This window comes from Drosophila teissieri, chromosome 2L (assembly GCF_016746235.2).
Source record: "Drosophila teissieri strain GT53w chromosome 2L, Prin_Dtei_1.1, whole genome shotgun sequence".
NCBI classification, from domain to species: Eukaryota; Metazoa; Arthropoda; class Insecta; order Diptera; family Drosophilidae; genus Drosophila; species Drosophila teissieri.
In genome coordinates this window covers 19,208,724-19,226,028 of record NC_053029.1, presented here as the reverse complement: position 1 = coordinate 19,226,028, position 17,305 = coordinate 19,208,724, and the positions used below count along the sequence as shown (strand labels likewise).

Below are 17,305 nucleotides of genomic sequence, written 5' to 3'. Positions count from 1 at the left end.
GCCAGGCGTTAGTAACAACCCGTTCGCCGATTTTCTTTCACCGCCGAACGGTCGCACTGGACGCATCACTTTTTCGGTAGCAAAAACTTGTAGAAAATTGTCAATTCAATTCGCTGGTAGTTGTATATCCATGTGAAGCAGAGATAAGCTCCGTCAACTCTACCCGTCGCCCACGCCACGTCGCACAGTCGCGCCGTGCCACAAATACCAAACGCAGGCCCCAGAGACCGTAAGAATATCCAAAAATGAGCTCCTCGAATACGGGACAGCGCACTAAGCTAATTCAGGAGAAGTGCCAGACCCTCCTGACGCAGATGCTTCGCGACGAGGATAACAAATACTGCGTGGACTGCGATGCCAAGGGTATGTAGATAGGGTCTGCGGATCTCCACTTCTTTGGCGTGAGATACGCCTCTTGGTGACGCACATATGTACGTGCATATACACACCACACATGCAGCTGCACTGCGAGAAAAGCTTGTGTGTTGTGAAAAGCCACTAAATGCACTCTTCCATCCCTAGGTCCGCGCTGGGCCTCCTGGAATCTGGGCATGTTCCTCTGCATTCGCTGCGCCGGCATCCATCGCAACCTGGGCGTGCACATATCGCGCGTCAAGTCCGTCAACCTGGACACTTGGACACCGGAGCAAGTGATCTCGCTGCAGCAGATGGGGAACTCACGAGCTCGCGCCGTCTACGAGGCGCAGCTGCCGGACGGATTCCGTCGCCCTCAGACGGACACCGCACTGGAGAACTTCATCCGGGCCAAGTACGAGCACAAGAAATACCTGGCTCGCGAGTGGGTGCCTCCCTCGCCGCCAAAAGTGGACTGGGCTAAGGAAATCGACGAGGAGCTGGAACGGCAAAAGCGCAAGAAGAAGACCACTCAGGCCCAGACCACATTGGGCCTCGGTGGGGTGGCCAGTGGCAGTGGCGACAAGCGTCTGTCCGGGTCATCTGCGTCGGCCCTAAAGAACACCCCCCTGCCCGCACCGTTGCCAAAGCCGAAACCCAACCAGGTCGGTGGCTGCAGCCCAAAGACAACGCAGCGCGTCCAGCTGAACAGCAGCGGCACCAGTAGTGCCGGCGAAAGTGACCTCTTGGGTCTGTCCTCGCCCACCAAGCCCATTGTCGCGACCAGTGCCAACCAAGAACTGCAAAACGAAAGTTTCACCAGCTTTCTGAGCGCCGAATCAATTGCCGGACAGTCGGATAAGCCGAACGGCAACAACGGTGACGCCGCCAATTTGATGGGCTCAAAGCCGAACTCGTTGGCACAAGAGGAGCAGGACTTCTTTAACCAGGGCTCACTGGGCGCCAGCGGCAGCGAGAAGGACCAATCCGGCAAGATGTCCAAGGACAGCATTTTGGCACTGTACGGCAGTGCGCCAGCTACCCACAATCCACAAATGAATTTTGGCGGTTTCACGGGCATGGCCCCAGGCGGTTATATGCATCAGCAGCAACAGCAGATCCCCCACCAGTTCATGACCCCTCCGAACTCGGTGAGCATGTACAATTCGCCAGTTATGGCTGCGCCGAATGCGTTCAGCAACGCTGCTATCAGCAGTGCCACGGCAATGAGCATGGGTGGTTCCCATGGCTTCACTGGAGCCCAGTTTCCTAGCACCGGGGGCAGTCCTTATGCTGCCGGAGGGCAGGGAGCTGCAACGAATCTTATGCAAACGAACCAGAGCATCCTCAGTGGGATGCCGCTGTTTGGTGCTGTTCCACAACAACAACAGCAGCTGCAACACCACCCACAGCTTGGCGGCCTCTCCATGAACTTAATGCAGCCCCTGCCCAGTGGTCTGAACATAGGCCAACCACAAGGATCGGGCGGATACGCCGCCAACGGGCCAACCACCTCCTCAGTACCATCAAATCTGAACCAGCAGTTTGGAAATCTTAATATCGGTAATGTGTGGCAATAAATACATTTTGTATTTATGTAGTTGTACTCCTTTAATTAATTGTAAGATACGAGTGTTCGTCTCTGTGTTGCAACATGTGTGTGAGACGATGATGCTTGTTTATATACATTCGATTTATACAACAACTTGCCAATTTAGTTAGTTGTCCTGGGATGATTCGGAACAAACCTATTCGTATTTATAGCAAAATTCATTGTCAAGCAAGTCACTGTATTAAACGATGTTCATGTCCACCAGGAATCGCATCTGCTCGTTCAAATCTATTCCAATTAAATCATTAAACATACACGTGTAACACCCAACTACATTAAATTGAACCACAGAACGTAATGCACTTCCCAATTAAATGTACATGTTATTGTGAAACATTAGCTAGGTATTTGATACGCATGCATTAAAAAATCGTCCATGCTGGGGTACGAATGTAAGGTGTAGAGATCTGGCGAAGTACTTTTTAGATGCTTGATATCCCTAAAAACATGTTCACGCCTGTTTGTCAATGTGAATCTAAAATATCATGGCTCGGTTGTCAACGGATTTATTGTATTCGATTCTTAAGTTGCTATGTCTAAGGAAGAAATCAAACCACTTCGAACTGTGTAATAATAAAATATTCAGACAATTGTATGAGCTCCGTTCTGTGTCGCTGATTTAAAAGGAAGAAAATAGGGTAATGTATAACTTTTAATTTATGTTTATGAACTCAAAAATGCATAACATTTATATTATTAAATAATAATAAAATAAAAAAATAACCTTCTATTTAAGATAATACATATTCAGACTATTGGCATATATTTCAATATTCAATATTTTACAACCTGGGCTGCATTTTTTTAATTTTCCCGCGCTGTTTGCAGTTCACAGGGAATCGAAAAGTTCCCCATTCGCACCGATACGTTGACACACCCTGCCGCTTGCAATACACGTCAACTTGTATAAATAAATAAAACCAAGCCAAATAAAAACATTGAATATTGTGAGACTGAAACAATGGCTGAAAAAGGCGAGGAGACGGGGCAGAAGCTTGAGGAGCGTTCCACCAAGGATGCATACTTCGATAGCCTCGTAGAGTGGGCCAAACAGGCGACGCTTGCCCAGAATGCGATGCTTATGTTTCCTTACTATCTGATGGCCAACTATCCGACTATGTTCCAGGGACTGCCTGCTTCCGTTGCACATCCCCAAGCGGCGACTCCTCAACCATCACCGGTTCAGGGATTGGCTGCAGCGCCCGGAGATCCTGCTGCAGCTGCTCGTTCGCCGCCGCCAAACTTCAGACGCCTGAGAGTCATGGACGAGGCGGCCCAGCAGGAAATCATACAGCGTCTAGGGGGCTACGAGTACGTTCTGGCACCGTTTTGGAAGCGGGCCGTAGCGGAGACCATCGACATGCTTATCCTTTTTATAGTGAAAATCATCATAACCTTCGGAGTGGTCAACCTGTTCAACATGGAGTTCGATGAGGACGTGATTCGGCGCACCCTAGACGAAGAAGACTTGTTTGGGAATTTCATTGACACTTCATTAGATTTCATATCGATTTCCACCGATCTCTTGCTCATCGAAATGCTGACGAAACTCACAGTCTGCTGCTACGAAGCGCTTTGGACATCCCTCTACAATGGGGCTACGCCAGGCAAGTCGCTAATGAAAATACGCATCCACTATGTGGAGGCGGTGTTGCCGCTTCAGGCTCCGCCCCTTCCACAGTTCGTGCTTCAGCCGCAGAGGGAGCCGATGAGGGCTTTGCTTTATCCAGCACAGACTCCCACGCTGATGCGCTCCTTCGCCCGCGCCCTTACCAAGAATCTGGGGATGACCCTGCTCTTTCCCATCTGCGTAGTAATGATATTCTTTAAGAACAACCGCACCGCCTACGACGTCCTAACAAAAACGATTGTGGTGGAGACCAATTCCAATGCCGTGCTCCGCACCCAAGTGCAACCGCAGCGCAATCGCTGAGCACGGAACGTAAACCAGCCAAAGTGTCTAGGAATTGCGAACTGTTTCCTATGCATATATAAATAGACTTGTTAATACTAAATTTAATGTCGTTATGTAATGCTGTCCTGTGAAATAAAACGAAATCTCACACGAAGGCCTCATAATCTGCACATTCAAATCTTTTCGGATAATGTTCAACTAGCTATCCCAATGATTAGTAAAACTTCCGCTGTGCATCATAAAACGGTTCCTGTAGGGCAACTCCTTCTCTACTAGTGCTAGAAACCCAAGTTTTTATGATCGTAATGATGAAAAAGTTTATATACAAAAATGTTAACTGCTATTATTGATTTGTGCATAACGCTGGTGTGCAGATAACCGTTTATTGGTTTACTTCACATTGACGTTCTTTAGGGTTTGGGCCACCACTTTCCCCTTGCCAGGAACATGGAGTGCGGCGCCCTTGTAGCAAGCAACCAGGTCGTCGTTGGTCATTAGATCCGGGGCACACGACTCGAAGATCTTCTTCTTGGGGTTGAGCTGGGCGTCCGGTTGGCGCGGATAGCCCTCACAATGAACTAGGTCGCCGGGGACAGCTCCGGGCGGCGGACTCAGTACTTCTACCTTTTCCGGTGTAGAGGCGCACATGACCATAGCCTCCGAGGTGACGCCGCGCATTTTGGCCGGTTTTAGGTTACACATAACCACTACCAGTCGGTTTTGCATCTCCTCCAGGGGCACGAACTTCACCAGGCCGGACACCACGGTGCGTGGGCCCGCCTCGCCGCAGTCGATCTTTTCCAAATACAAACTGTCGGCGTCGGGATGGCGACCCACCTCGACAATTTTGCCCACGCGTAAATCCAGACGACCCACGTCTACAGGAGCCTCCGGAGCGGCAGCGGGCTTCTCGGCGGTCGGTTTCTTCTCCTTGACTTTCTTTTCCTTGGGATCCTTGGCCACTTTAGAAGCCTGAGCTGCGGGAGCAGGTCCAGCCTCTGTCGGCAGAACTACTGGGGCCGCACTGGTGCAGAACCCCCGGGCTCCAGGCACCGGAATCTGTTTCTTGCCATTTCGCAGCTCCAGCTGCACTAGCTGCGCCAGAGCCGCCCCAACTTCCTTGGCCAGTGCAGCGTTCTCCTTGATTAGTTCCTGCTTCTGACGCTCCACAAGTTGCTGCTGGATGCCGTAAATCTGGTGGGCAGTAGGTTACCGAATGTTTACAGGGGATGGCAGGCGGAAATACTTGCCTCAGCTTCAATGGAGTTAATCAGCGCTTCCGCGCGCTCGTTGTTGCTCGCAATCTTCTGCAGATCGGCCATGGTCCTTCTGTTTTTTGCGAATTTTGTGCAATTCAGGTCGTATTTTTTACATGCGGATCCCACAGTCGTGGCAGCTCTACGCAGCATTTCAGTGCTTCTTCTTGCCACGAACAGTCGCGTCGCGCCGCGTTGGACAAGTAGCTCGTCGTTGGAGAAGGGAGAGTATTTTCACAGCAGCAGTGCTAGGGTCACTCTAATCGGTGCATCGCAAAAACGGCTGGCAGATTTAAGCGAAATTTGTTCAAAAATAAACAAATAACCCTCGTGAGGGCATCACCGTTCGGCAGATGGATTACGTGTATTGCGGCACCGACCCAATCGGGGCCCCCGAAGACATACTAAGTGGGTCAAGGAGTCGCTTTTGGGGCAACGCTCACCCACACGCACACACATGCAAGCCAGCTAAAGCTTTCTCCTTTGTTTTCTGTTTACTTTTTGAAAAGGTGTTTATGACGCGGGATCTGCACCGGGAAACGGACATTTCTCGCCCAGCTTCAATGGATTTAACATCGGCACCACTGATCCGGAATATGTGGAGCTTGTCCCCGTGCTCGCCGACGGCGGAGAGCACTTCGGAGTTTCCAGCGTGGCGTTCGACGACTACGAAGAGCTGCTGTGGATGGGCAACCAGGGCGTAAGTTCCCCGACCCGCCGCCAGCCAGGCCTTCTAATCCTAACTTGAATCCTTCTCGCAGGGCCATGTCACTTCGTACTACACCAGCTCCATGCAGAAGTATACATCCTTTCAGGTCCATGCCAGCGACATTGTGCGCGAGATCTCCACCTTGGACTCCGGAGTGCTGGTGCTCACACAGACCTCGCTGCGCCATCAGATCCGTAGAGGTCTGCCCAAATTCACCTTCAAGTAAGACACACGCTGGCACAAAGATTCCCCGAAAGTGAAGTTTCAATTTATTTCAGATCGAACAATATGAAGGAAATGGTGAGCATGCTGCAGTTATCACCTCACCGTCTGGTCATGGCTGGACTGCAGGACGAACTCATCGACTTTGACCTGCGCACACTCAATGAAACGCGCATAGAACACGTGGGTGCCGGCGGCTGCACAGTTCTTCGCAAGAATTCACGTTATCTGTTTGCCGGCGACCAGCTGGGAACGGTGACGTTGCGCGACCTGAACAGCCTGAGTGTTCAGCACACAATCAAGACGCACACTAATATCCTTTCGGACTTCAATGTCCAAGGGAATCTGTTAATCTCTTGCGGCTACAGCGGAAGGCAAAATAATTTGACCATCGACCGTTTCCTTATGGTCTACGATCTGCGTATGCTGCGCCTAATCGCGCCCATTCAAGTGATGATTGATCCCCAGATGCTAAAGTTCCTTCCATCGCTTACATCCCGACTGGCCGTCGTATCCAGTTACGGCCAGGTTCAGTTGGTGGACACTGTGGAGCTCAGCGAGCCGCGAGTATCCATGTACCAGATCAACACCAACGGCAGCCAGTGCCTTAGCTTTGACATCAGCTCCTCTTCACAGGCCATGTCATTTGGCGACCAGTCGGGTCACATCAACATGATTGCCGCTGTACAAACGCCTCAGCCGCAGTTCAATCTATTTTCCCGAAGCACTGAGTTTGCGGACGTAGTGCCACAGCTGCCGATGGTCTCCATTACCGACACCAACTTTCCACTGTCGTCGGTAATGCTGCCCCACTTGACGACGGGTACACAATGGTTCTCAGACTGGCCGGAGGAACTGCTGCGCTACCGCTACCACAGGCCCAAGACCATTGATCCCGAAGTTCTGAGTAACATGAAAATGCAGGGACCCATTGGATACTCGCCAAACCCGCGTACCGCCCGTCGAAATCAAATTCCGTACGTAATTGAACAGGGCGGCGTGTGCAGCTCAAATGGTAATGGAGCTGCAGCGGCGACCAAGGCGGAGAACGGTGTGAAAATCATTCCGAGGCGGTATCGCAAAGTCGAGCTTAAGTACACGAAGTTGGGTACCCAGGACTTTGACTTTGACCAGCATAATCAGACATGTTTTGCGGGGCTGGAGGCAACGTTACCAAATTCGTACTGCAATGCTATGCTACAGGTTCGAAAATTTTGTGAGATTTAAACACATTTTTTAACAATGGCTTTTTCGTCTAGATACTTTATTTTACCGATGCGCTTCGTGTGAAGCTGCTTGAGCATTCCTGCATCAAGGAGTTTTGTCTGTCTTGTGAACTGGGGTTCCTTTTCAACATGCTGGATAAGAGTACTGGTTAGTTTGCTTGTGCCATGCAGCTATACTTAAGTAAAGTATTAATATATGCGCCTTTTAGCTTCTTCACCTTGTCAAGCAAGCAATTTTTTGAGATCTTTCCGCACTGTGCCAGAAGCCTCGGCACTGGGATTGATTCTCACTGACCGCTCATCGAATGTCAATCTAATATCTCTCATACAGGCAAGTATTTCCATGGTTTTCTGAAATAATATTTAATTTGTGCACACTCTCAGAACTGGAACCGATTCATTTTGCATCAAATGCATTACGAAATTTTCGATTCCAGCAAGAACACATCCACCTCCAGCGGATCTGTGCAAATATCAACGAACGGTAACAACAACACAATTTCCTGTTACAAATTTGTTAGCGTATCTTAAGTTAATATATTTTATTTTGCAGCGGAAAACGCGGGTTCGTCGGAAATAAGCGGCTCGTCGGACCTATATGATTCCATTTGTGGTGAGCAGGTGAATAAATCTTTAATTATGCCGTAATTATGTGTCCATATATGAACAGATGATAACACTAAGGAGGACGATCGAGAACGCAGTAAGATCAACGCAGAAACTGAAATAAGTAAAATCTTTGGGACCAAGCAAATTTGTATAAACCGCTGCATCAAATGCCAAGAAGAGAAAATGAAGGAAAACATTCTACTTGCCTGCAATATGTCGTACCCCACTCATATCAAAGATAGTGATCAGTATTTCAACTTTAGCACCATTTTGAAGCGTTCCCTCAGCTCGGAGAAGAGTATTCAAGCCTTTTGTGAGAGATGTAAGAAGTTTTCGCCAACCAATCAGAGCGTAAAGGTCGGGAACAAACTTTATATTGAACCAGTCAAGATATTACATTCGTACTTTATCGAAATTGCAGGTTACATCTCTTCCGCAAATTCTGTCCATTAACTGTGGTCTAAATAACGAAAAAGACATTACCTTCCTGAAGCGCCAGCTTAATCGGTGCAACGAAAAGACGACTGCTGATGCGGCCGCTTCCCTAAGTACAAGTAAGCCGTGCCGATATGGAGCCAACTGTTCGCGAAGTGACTGCCACTTCATGCATCCGGATCGGTGAGTTTCGTTAAATCGGAACTGAATCAGTCGTTTTATGCATATTATTGTACAAACTACGTAGTAAATCTCCATCGCACACAAGCCAACCAAATGCCGTCAATAGTTCTCCTAATGGGCGCCAAAAGTCTTGGGTTCCTCTAACATTTACTATGGGCATCAATGAGCAAGGTGAGGTGCAGGTGCAAACTCAATCAGATGCAACCACTGGCAAATCGGAAAAGGAAGAGGAAGAGGAAAAGCCACCAGTAAAGGGCGCGGAGAACAATCGTACGTACGCACTACATGCTGTGGTGTGCCAAGTCGATGATGGCACCCAAAAGAACTTGGTATCGTTGATAAACGTGCAGCGGCCATATCACACCATGAAACTGGCGGAGTCGTCAGAGGACCCTCAGAATCAATGGTATATTTTTAACGATTTCAGGTAAATTTAATCTTTGTTGTAAATAGTCTTCGAATAATATTGCTCGTATTGGTCAACAGCATTTCGCCCGTTTCGCCCCAAGAATCGGTATGGTTTACATTGGATTGGAAAGTTCCTTGCATACTCTTTTACAGACACGTAGAGGAAGACTCTGAATCTGTTAGTACTACTAGCTCGACCATCACGGAAAGTGACGACACCATTCCATCAGAGAGCAGCAGTGGCTCGCCAACAAATCTATCTAACCCTTTTCTAGAGGTTAATAGTTAAACATTGTCTTTAGTCTAGCGAATGCTAATTTGAATCTTAATCTTTCCAGGAAATTGTCAGTCCTATACTGGGCAACGTATGTACAGACGCCACACTGAAGCCGTTGCAGTCGGATGAAATGCCGCAGTCGGGTGACCTGGTCGCAATGGATGCCGAATTCGTCACCTTAAATCCAGAGGAAAATGAGATCCGCCCAGATGGAAAAACGGCGACTATTAAGCCATGCCACATGAGTGTGGCCAGGATTTCATGTATACGAGGGTAATTATTTTATCGAAACAACGAAATAATCCTCTTTATAACCACGGGTATAAATGCATTACAGACAAGGCGCTGCTGAAGGAATTCCATTCATGGATGATTATATATCCACCCAGGAGAAGGTAGTGGATTACCTAACTCAGTTCTCGGGAATCAAACCTGGCGACTTGGACGCCAACTTCAGCAAAAAGCGACTGACTGCCTTGAAGTACTCATATCAGAAATTGAGATATCTCGTTGATGTGGGAGTAATATTTGTCGGACATGGTCTGAAGAACGACTTTAGGTGTGGTGCACTGCGTTATAGGGAACATATAGACCACTAAACTTTATTGTGATTTTAGGGTCATAAACATCTATGTACCGTCAGAGCAGATAATAGACACGGTGCACCTGTTCCACATGCCACATCATCGCATGGTTTCGCTGAGGTTTCTAGCTTGGCATTTCTTGGGTTTGTATATGATTTTTCTTCGATATGGATTTTTATCTGATTGGTTTTCAAAATGCCAAAGGTACAAAGATCCAGTCCGAGACACACGACTCCATCGAAGATGCACGGACCACTCTCCAGCTCTACAAGCACTATTTGAAGCTGCAGGAAGAGAAGAAGTTTGCCAACGCCCTCAAGAATCTGTACGAGCGCGGAAAGCAGCTCCAGTGGAAGGTTCCAGAGGACTGATTCGTAGTTGAACCCGTTGCCAATTCGACGAAGCTCATAATTAATATGATCGTCAGTACAAACGCTACACCGATCTAAAATTCCTGCTTTTCCCAATTTTATTATGTTTCAATGCGTTGCTATGTGCTATGAAGCCACTGGTTTTTCATGTTGTATTTGTCTATCTTTATAAAAAAAAAATCGAAACAAAACATACAAGTTGTATATGCTATCAGTGTTCCCCAATTGGTTGTTGTTCTGCTGGCTCCGAGTGTTTACAAAAAATCTAAGTTAATAGGCAAACGAGCAAATGCGTTCAGTTATCAGGTATAAGTTTAGGTCAATCGGTTTATTTTGTCTGAAATTCCCATTCGGGAATTTCCCGCTGTTTAGGAATTTTTTAGATTATGTCGCTAATTTGAGTAATTCCTGAATTTGGACTTCTGTACAGCTACTTATAAATACCACGAGAAATTCAAGCCAGTTAGTTAGAGGTCAGAATTCACTCAGAGAACACAGTTCATAATGCATTTTTTTGGACTACTCGTGCCGTTCGTTTGCTGTGTTTTGTTCGTTGGTGAGCAACCCCTTCACCATGGTCCCGTACAACAGCGACTAATCGGCATTTCATTACTCCCTCAGCTGCCGATCCTCCTGGAGTAGGTGGTCAGTTCCAGCACGCATCGTCGCCAGCGGAATACGTCTATACGGATAAGCAGGGGAACATAAAGCAGGCTAGAGGTCCAGGTGCATAAGAAATATGGTCTAAGGCATAAATCTGCATAAATCTTATTATGAATTCAATTTTAAGAAACACATACTGTCAGCGGACCAGCTCTAGCTGTTGAACAGCCCACCTCCCCCGCTGGTGAGCAACCCCTTCACCATGGTCCAGTACAACAGCGACTAATCGGCATTTCATTACTCCCTCAGCTGCCGATCCTCAACAGATATACGACGGGCATAGGGGGCCTCTTGTTTTCGGAACACCTGGCAATCAAGTATACTTTCGTAGGCAAAATGATGGTGTCTATAAGGTTCCTGGAGTAGGTGGTCAGTTCCAGCACGCATCGTCGCAAGCGGAATACGTCTATACTGATAAGCAGGGGAACAGCTATAGAAACATAAAGCAAGCTAGAGGTCCAGGTGCATAAGAAATATGGTCTAAGGCAATGCATAAATCTTATGATGAATTCCATTTTAAGGAACACATACTGTCAGCGGAACAGCTCTAGCTGTTGAACAGCCCACCTCCCCCACCTTCCCACCTTCCCATATAAACCTGCGGCATTTCATGTGACGCAACCTGGTCGCATTAAGGATGTGGGTTTCGGACGAGGTCTTGTCCATAGGAACACATATAGTCTCCAGTTTCATGAGGAGCGATCTGGTCGACCGGTAGACTTCGGCTATGGAGAATTTGTAAATCAACGGACCATCCCTGATGGCCGCGTACAGGATGTGGGTGCCGGAAGATTTTCTGTCCGAAGGAACAGGCGGAGACCCAGTCTCGTGAGAAGGTTTGTGTTCGCGTACAGGGGCCAGGCTTTGTGACTAATTGCGATCAAGCAGTTATTTTTAAGGATGGTGTGTCGGTGTGGAAGCGTCCGGACGGACGAACTGTCTCGGTGGGCAGTGACGGGAGTGTTATTGTTACTGGAAATGGGCGCACGCTGCGAGTGAGTACCTTTTTGAATTTACCAAATTGCGCTCATAGATATACTTATAAAACTTTATATATTTGCAGCTGTCAAGCGAAGATTACAAAAAAAAAATAAATTAATTTTCAAATAAACAAGCTTTACAAAAACAGTTTCATACCTTCTTTTATAAGAATAAACTTAACTTTAACTTTTTATAATAAATCATCATTTCTTTAAAGTACGTGGTATTCCCAGTCTACGACTAGGCTGTGTTTTTTTTTTCTCAGCGTGTACTTCGCGTATACAAAGATCTTCTGTTGGATTCTCTGTTTTCTTTTCCGCTGGGACTTTTGACTTTTTATTAGTGCGACTCTCATTTGATGGCTGCTCCTCGGGTTTTTTAGTGGCTTTAGCTACACTCCCTTTTGTTTTTGGCTCTACTTTTCTGTTTCGATTTAATTTTGAAGTGATATCAGATTGTTCCTCCTCGACTTTCTCTTTATTTTCACATTGCACTTTGGCTTCCAGCTTTTCTGCAGCTTTGCGACCCCTTTTCCGTTTTGGTTGTGGGTCCTCTGCTTCACTACTAGATGCACGCCTCCTGCGCTGACCTTTATTCTCTACAAGTAAGTATGTATCTTCCTGCTCCTCCAACTCCTCTGGATATGTGGTGGAATGATCATCATCGTCTTCCTCTACATTCTCATTCTCATCTTGATCCTGATCTTCACCATTACTGTCTTCTGCGGAAATGTTGCGACCATCTGAGATACTGCGTTCTATAGCTGCCCTTAAATCCGTCGATTTAATATCAAAGTCGCGCATGGTTCCCAAATGAAGGTAGTCTGTAAGCCTATTCTTGCTTTTGGTCTTTTTCGACAAGAGAATAATGTGCTTGTTGAAGTCCTCGATAACCATTATAACCTTGGGGATAAGGCGGGTCTCTCTCAGAACTTTTGCACGTTCTGCTTGAACTTTTCTCTTTTTTGTATGCAGCTGCGCTTCCTCATCAAGGGTATTAGCTTCTATGTATGTAATGAGCTCGTAAATATTCGCCGGAAGTTGTTTGCCAACTCCACGTAGCAGAAGTTCAAATCTGTTAAAAAAAAAAACTATTAGATTATACTAGATATGATTGTCTAGACTAGATGGGCTTACTTAGTGCCTCGAATGTTTTCAATGGATGCCTCTGATGTGTAGCTCGATATGTAGTGCTTGGTAAGGTTTTTCAAACAAGTGTAGTGCTGAATCAACAATTTCATAAGACCGTCCATTAAAGAACCAAGGGGAATGCAAACGTTTGTAAGCACTAACAAAGTTCGAGATATGTGAATTATTTGTGTGCATATGGATCGATCCATAGAATCTAGGCTGCCCCGCCAATATATGTGGTCCATTTCGGGTACCACTTGGCATTTAAAGTTTAGATTGTTTGCTTTGGTCACAAAGTAATCTACATCGTTCAGCTGCTTCTGGACGGCAGCATAAAGATTCTGTAGGCAACTCTCGGCGGTCACAGTACTAATGGACTTCAGACTTAACGTCACAGAGTCTGATGGCTCTACTTCTTTTTGTACGCCCAGTACAAGGCCCAATTGCCTAGCAATACTGTCAAAAAAGGGACCTATGTGGGTCTTTTGCCGCTGAACGAATAGCATTCTGTGCACCAGGCCCATTCCACTATTAAGAATCTCGTTTTTGCTGCAAAAATTTAGAAGCCAAGTGTAAGATTCGGTGGCAGCACGATCCTGATAGTCAATGTGAGCCAAAAGAATTTCAAGCGACTCCAAAAGGTGAACAGGCAATTTGGAAACGAAATCATTTTTACAAATTGATTCATCAGGGCCGTATTCGGTCATAAAGTCATCTAAAACATCCTGAACTGTGTAAATCACTTCCTTGTTTCTGCTCCCTTTTATAGATGCCATATCTAAAAGTTTTTCCATTGTTTATATTGTCATCATATATGTATTTATGTAACTTACCAAATGACTTGACGAATTCATCAAACTTCTTTGAATACGTTACATGAACTGTTTGTAGGCATTCAGAAAAACACTGAGTGGCTAGGGCAGCGCTCTGCATATCAAAATTTTTCCACACCCCCGGCAGGCGTTGAATGCAGCGCTCGTAAATAACCTTTGTAATGTCAGTCAATTGCTTAAAAGTGCGCTTGCTATAGGCCAACTGCTTATAATCGGGCTCTAGGCGTATAGACTCCACTCTGCTGGCCGTTACGGATAAAACATATCGAACAAGGGGCTCATTGGACCGCAACAAAACAGTTTTTTCCGGAGCAGCGAAGGCAACGACGTCACTAAAAAAATGTATTACAGTTTATGAAGTGTAATGGATTAACACCAAGGATACTAACTCAAGCAGTAGATGTAGCAGTTTATCTAATATGGCCAAATCCCAAATATTATCAGGCTGTGTACACATGGTCTTTACTGGGACGCCGTTTACGGTCAAATTGCACGTTGATGTACTATTATTCTTGGCCGTTTGCTTCAACTGTTTTTGGGCTTTCTTTGATGCATCGGATAATGCTTTAAGACTCTCCAAAAGCTTACAATGCTGATTAAAAAGAGGCAAGATTTGAGAAACAACATCGTTTTGTGGCTTGGATTTGAGCAATAAGTGACTAATGATTCCTTCAATAATATTAAGTTGCTGCAATACGAGGGCGCATTTTAGATGTGTGGCTGGGGGCGTCTGAAATCAGTTGGTATTAGTAAATTTATTGAAATTTTAAAGTAATAATCTTGGTTACTATCTCTTCCAAGGGCAATCTGTTTGCCACCATACGGTCCACACAAAAACGCATGAGCCTATTCATCTCCCGAGTGTCGTAGCCCGATGGAGCCCAATCGAAAACTGCCAAGCAGTTGGCTACAAACTGAATCAATTTGCCTAGGTTGTCTTTAAGCTGAATCTCCATCAGTTGATTATCGCTAGAGCTAACCAATTGCTCGTAGCGAATGCAAAATACTGTGTTTAGATCATCACCAGCATCTTCTGCAGAGGGGGTGTCAAAGAAACTGCGAAAGTGCCAGTCAATGACTTGTAGGACATGGGGCACTAGTTTAGCATTAAGCTCCACCGCTCTCTGGAGATCTGTATTAAAAACATTTTTTTTTTTTTAAAGTTGGCCTGGTTTATAAAGAAATTATTTTATCTGATTTCGTTCAACTTACTCTCATAGAGGGAGCATCGTATATCAAATTGTTGCTGCAAGCAGTTTCGCAACATTCCAATAATTTCCAGCGTAAGCATGTCGAAGTTCCTTTGAGGGTTACTACGACTGCCCAGTGTGTTTTGGGTCATTATGGAATAGCCAGAGATGCTGTGTTGTGTGCAGAAGCTGGTGGCACTTGGGGTCTGACGCACTGCATTGCTGTTGTTTAGTTGTTTAAGGATCATACAGAACCCATAAATCGCCATTCGCCGTTTTTGAATACCGCTAATATATATAGGACAAAATAGAAAGTTAATATAGTATTACTAATAGGTAATTAGACCCACCTCGAGCTCATTGCTTTGCAAAGTACATCAATTAGCGCATCACGGACGCGATTGGAAATCTTTAGTAATGGTAGAATAAAGTTCATCATGCGCATAGACTGCTCACCAGACAGCTAAAATATTAACAACGCTTTTAGCATTAAGAATAATTATCCCACTTGTTTGACTTACCCATTGCATATGCTCCAAAACAGATTGAATTGGTTTTAAGCACTCGGAGACTGTATACGTATCAGCCACACTTAAAAGTGTAAGACATTCTGCAAAACCGTATTTTTTTTATAAGGTATTATTATTATATAATTATTATTACTAACCCGAGAACTGATTCTGATCCTGATATACTATCATCCACTCAGAAATAAGTTTAATAATGCCTTGACCAAAAATGAATCGTTTTCGTATGAACTTTGTGAGAAATGTGATGGCTAAAGCGTGCATCTTGGGCGACTGCGATTTTAGCAAGTAAAATACCAAATGCACCAGCCCAGGAGTAATTACATCCTTTCCGTCTTTGTTCTGATCAATGAGCACCGTAAAAACCTGCTGCAAATCAACTTGTTTACGTTGCAATGTATCCCGATACCACACGGAGTACTCGGCAAACGTACGCTCTTCCTCATTGTTTTTGATCACATTGCGCAGAAAAGGTAGCAAAATGGAATGAGATATTCTGGCAGACTCTGGGTCACGATTAATGCTAGTCATCGAAATGATGGCGCTGAGCATAAAGGGAGTAAGGATTACGTCGGGCATATGCAGGAAGTTCTGAAACAAAGTTTAGTTACTGAGCGATCAATTTATTTGAGTACTGCATACTCTTAGCATTATTGCCAAATGCTTTTCAGTAAGTTTGTACATGGTACAGTAGTTCAAATGATGCAGGATAGTCTCTTCAGCCTCCCTTAGTTCCTTATCCGAGAATAAGTCTAAAGATCAGACACTCTCAGTATTTAGGCCTATAGTTTATAGTCTATTCATGCTTACCAATGCTATCTAGGTTCGTTGAATTGCTACACATATCTGAGAAGAGCCGTTTGTAATAATTGCGGTGGAAATACTTTTCCAGGGCCAGCAACGGAACAATCAACTGGGAAGCAGTGCTGCACATCGAAAACAACTGGAAGCACAGTGCTGGGAGTTCCATGGGCGATAGCTCCTGCAGGACGCCTGAGAATTTGTTGAGCACCGTCAAAACTTCTTCACTGCTAAGATTCATGGTCCTAAAAAGAACGCACGAGTTGTGTGTTAAAGTTGTGGTTAGTTTAAGATTGCCACCCACTTGAACATGTCGGCGATTGGCGTAAGGATTGAGGCTGGCCATTTCATGGTGGATATGCTCCTTACAGTGGTGTCCCTTAACTCCGTTCCATCTATGGATATTCCGTTCAAAAGAAACCGCGGTCTGGCCAAAAGAAGAGACAGCGCGTCCGGCAGCAAATCCTTCCAGCCGACACATTTGGCATCTCCCTGGCGTATGCCATCGATGCAGTGCTCCACGATCCAGGCCAGCTGCTCGGACGGAAAGGTCGCCAGGTCCTGCGACAGGCGCGTGATCAGATCGAAAGTCTGTTTGTAGCTCAGTTCCATGCTGTTCAGTCCTTCCATAAAGCTGCGGACGCATTCGAATCGCTTCGCCAGGGCATCCTTGCTATCGGGATTGAAGCCAAGGAGTAGGTAGTTCCAATATGTTATACCCTCGCTGCGTGTCATTGTAGATTGAAGGGTTTCCTTTAACTATTTAGCAATATGTATCAATTAGGATTTATAGTTAATCCAGTGCCTTCCGCCTCTGGGCTTTACCCTTTCTATTGGAGTGTTTTGAATGAGCAGTTCCAGTTCATCCAGGCGCCCCTTTTCGCCCAGACTCCGCATCCAGGTTAGAATGGATTCGCGTGCCATACCAAACTCAACTTTAGTAATAATTTACGATTTAAACAAAGTCGCGCCAGATTTCACCAACTACCAAATTAGGAATGATAAACACTCGATATGCT

General features: G+C 45.8%; 6 protein-coding genes across 6 annotated transcripts; 4 read left to right on the top strand and 2 right to left on the bottom strand.

The window, feature by feature from the left end:
* The first annotated feature begins 42 nt into the window (after nucleotides 1-42).
* LOC122615945 (stromal membrane-associated protein 2) lies at nucleotides 43-2,564 on the top strand. The gene is made up of 2 exons (XM_043791173.1): nucleotides 43-363; nucleotides 523-2,564. Exons 1-2 carry the CDS (start codon nucleotides 246-248, stop codon nucleotides 1,932-1,934), a joined length of 1,530 nt encoding a protein of 509 aa, XP_043647108.1. The 5' UTR covers nucleotides 43-245; the 3' UTR covers nucleotides 1,935-2,564.
* A 263-nt stretch (nucleotides 2,565-2,827) lies between these two features.
* Nucleotides 2,828-4,045, top strand: LOC122625861 (protein FAM8A1). Its single transcript, XM_043805897.1, has one exon. It carries the CDS (start codon nucleotides 2,928-2,930, stop codon nucleotides 3,897-3,899), a length of 972 nt encoding a protein of 323 aa, XP_043661832.1. The 5' UTR covers nucleotides 2,828-2,927; the 3' UTR covers nucleotides 3,900-4,045.
* Nucleotides 4,046-4,227: 182 nt separating this feature from the next.
* On the bottom strand, nucleotides 4,228-5,310 carry LOC122611979 (aminoacyl tRNA synthase complex-interacting multifunctional protein 1). The gene is made up of 2 exons (XM_043785425.1): nucleotides 5,132-5,310; nucleotides 4,228-5,075 (listed from the first exon to the last, which is right to left on the bottom strand). The coding sequence occupies exons 1-2, from the start codon at nucleotides 5,288-5,290 to the stop codon at nucleotides 4,272-4,274; spliced, it is 963 nt and encodes a 320-aa protein (XP_043641360.1). The 5' UTR covers nucleotides 5,291-5,310; the 3' UTR covers nucleotides 4,228-4,271.
* A 56-nt stretch (nucleotides 5,311-5,366) lies between these two features.
* On the top strand, nucleotides 5,367-10,329 carry LOC122611978 (PAN2-PAN3 deadenylation complex catalytic subunit PAN2). Its single transcript, XM_043785424.1, has 16 exons — nucleotides 5,367-5,545; nucleotides 5,647-5,837; nucleotides 5,899-6,068; nucleotides 6,125-7,271; nucleotides 7,328-7,442; nucleotides 7,504-7,625; nucleotides 7,679-7,778; nucleotides 7,848-7,907; nucleotides 7,965-8,260; nucleotides 8,325-8,521; nucleotides 8,586-8,948; nucleotides 9,008-9,206; nucleotides 9,268-9,479; nucleotides 9,544-9,765; nucleotides 9,824-9,933; nucleotides 9,995-10,329. Exons 1-16 carry the CDS (start codon nucleotides 5,491-5,493, stop codon nucleotides 10,159-10,161), a joined length of 3,726 nt encoding a protein of 1,241 aa, XP_043641359.1. The 5' UTR covers nucleotides 5,367-5,490; the 3' UTR covers nucleotides 10,162-10,329.
* Nucleotides 10,330-10,735: 406 nt separating this feature from the next.
* On the top strand, nucleotides 10,736-11,694 carry LOC122626763 (immune-induced peptides). Its single transcript, XM_043807139.1, has 3 exons — nucleotides 10,736-10,743; nucleotides 11,036-11,286; nucleotides 11,387-11,694. The coding sequence occupies exons 1-3, from the start codon at nucleotides 10,736-10,738 to the stop codon at nucleotides 11,692-11,694; spliced, it is 567 nt and encodes a 188-aa protein (XP_043663074.1).
* Nucleotides 11,695-11,948: 254 nt separating this feature from the next.
* Nucleotides 11,949-17,266, bottom strand: LOC122616930 (Fanconi anemia group I protein). The gene is made up of 13 exons (XM_043792522.1): nucleotides 17,112-17,266; nucleotides 16,591-17,045; nucleotides 16,296-16,531; nucleotides 16,128-16,237; nucleotides 15,626-16,076; nucleotides 15,480-15,568; nucleotides 15,309-15,421; nucleotides 14,981-15,246; nucleotides 14,557-14,900; nucleotides 14,158-14,498; nucleotides 13,769-14,100; nucleotides 12,942-13,713; nucleotides 11,949-12,879 (listed from the first exon to the last, which is right to left on the bottom strand). The coding sequence occupies exons 1-13, from the start codon at nucleotides 17,208-17,210 to the stop codon at nucleotides 12,009-12,011; spliced, it is 4,479 nt and encodes a 1,492-aa protein (XP_043648457.1). The 5' UTR covers nucleotides 17,211-17,266; the 3' UTR covers nucleotides 11,949-12,008.
* Between the last annotated feature and the right edge of the window lie 39 nt (nucleotides 17,267-17,305).

Bases quoted from the DNA above. Each gene is read 5' to 3' on its own strand.
- LOC122615945 (XM_043791173.1), top strand. From the start codon at position 246: ATGAGCTCCTCGAATACGGGACAGCGCACTAAGCTAATTCAGGAGAAG. The intron at 364-522 runs GTATGTAGATAG...TTCCATCCCTAG, and splicing joins CGTGGACTGCGATGCCAAGG to GTCCGCGCTGGGCCTCCTGG.
- LOC122625861 (XM_043805897.1), top strand. From the start codon at position 2,928: ATGGCTGAAAAAGGCGAGGAGACGGGGCAGAAGCTTGAGGAGCGTTCC.
- LOC122611979 (XM_043785425.1), bottom strand. From the start codon at position 5,290: ATGCTGCGTAGAGCTGCCACGACTGTGGGATCCGCATGTAAAAAATAC. The intron at 5,076-5,131 runs GCAAGTATTTCC...ACTGCCCACCAG, and splicing joins TTAACTCCATTGAAGCTGAG to ATTTACGGCATCCAGCAGCA.
- LOC122611978 (XM_043785424.1), top strand. From the start codon at position 5,491: ATGGATTACGTGTATTGCGGCACCGACCCAATCGGGGCCCCCGAAGAC. The intron at 8,949-9,007 runs GTAAATTTAATC...ATTGGTCAACAG, and splicing joins TATATTTTTAACGATTTCAG to CATTTCGCCCGTTTCGCCCC. The intron at 9,766-9,823 runs GTGTGGTGCACT...TTGTGATTTTAG, and splicing joins GGTCTGAAGAACGACTTTAG to GGTCATAAACATCTATGTAC.
- LOC122626763 (XM_043807139.1), top strand. The intron at 11,287-11,386 runs GTGCATAAGAAA...GCTGTTGAACAG, and splicing joins AAAGCAAGCTAGAGGTCCAG to CCCACCTCCCCCACCTTCCC.
- LOC122616930 (XM_043792522.1), bottom strand. From the start codon at position 17,210: ATGGCACGCGAATCCATTCTAACCTGGATGCGGAGTCTGGGCGAAAAG. The intron at 14,901-14,980 runs GTAAGTTGAACG...TTTTTAATACAG, and splicing joins ACGATGCTCCCTCTATGAGA to ATCTCCAGAGAGCGGTGGAG. The intron at 12,880-12,941 runs GTAAGCCCATCT...TTTTTTTAACAG, and splicing joins GAAAACATTCGAGGCACTAA to ATTTGAACTTCTGCTACGTG.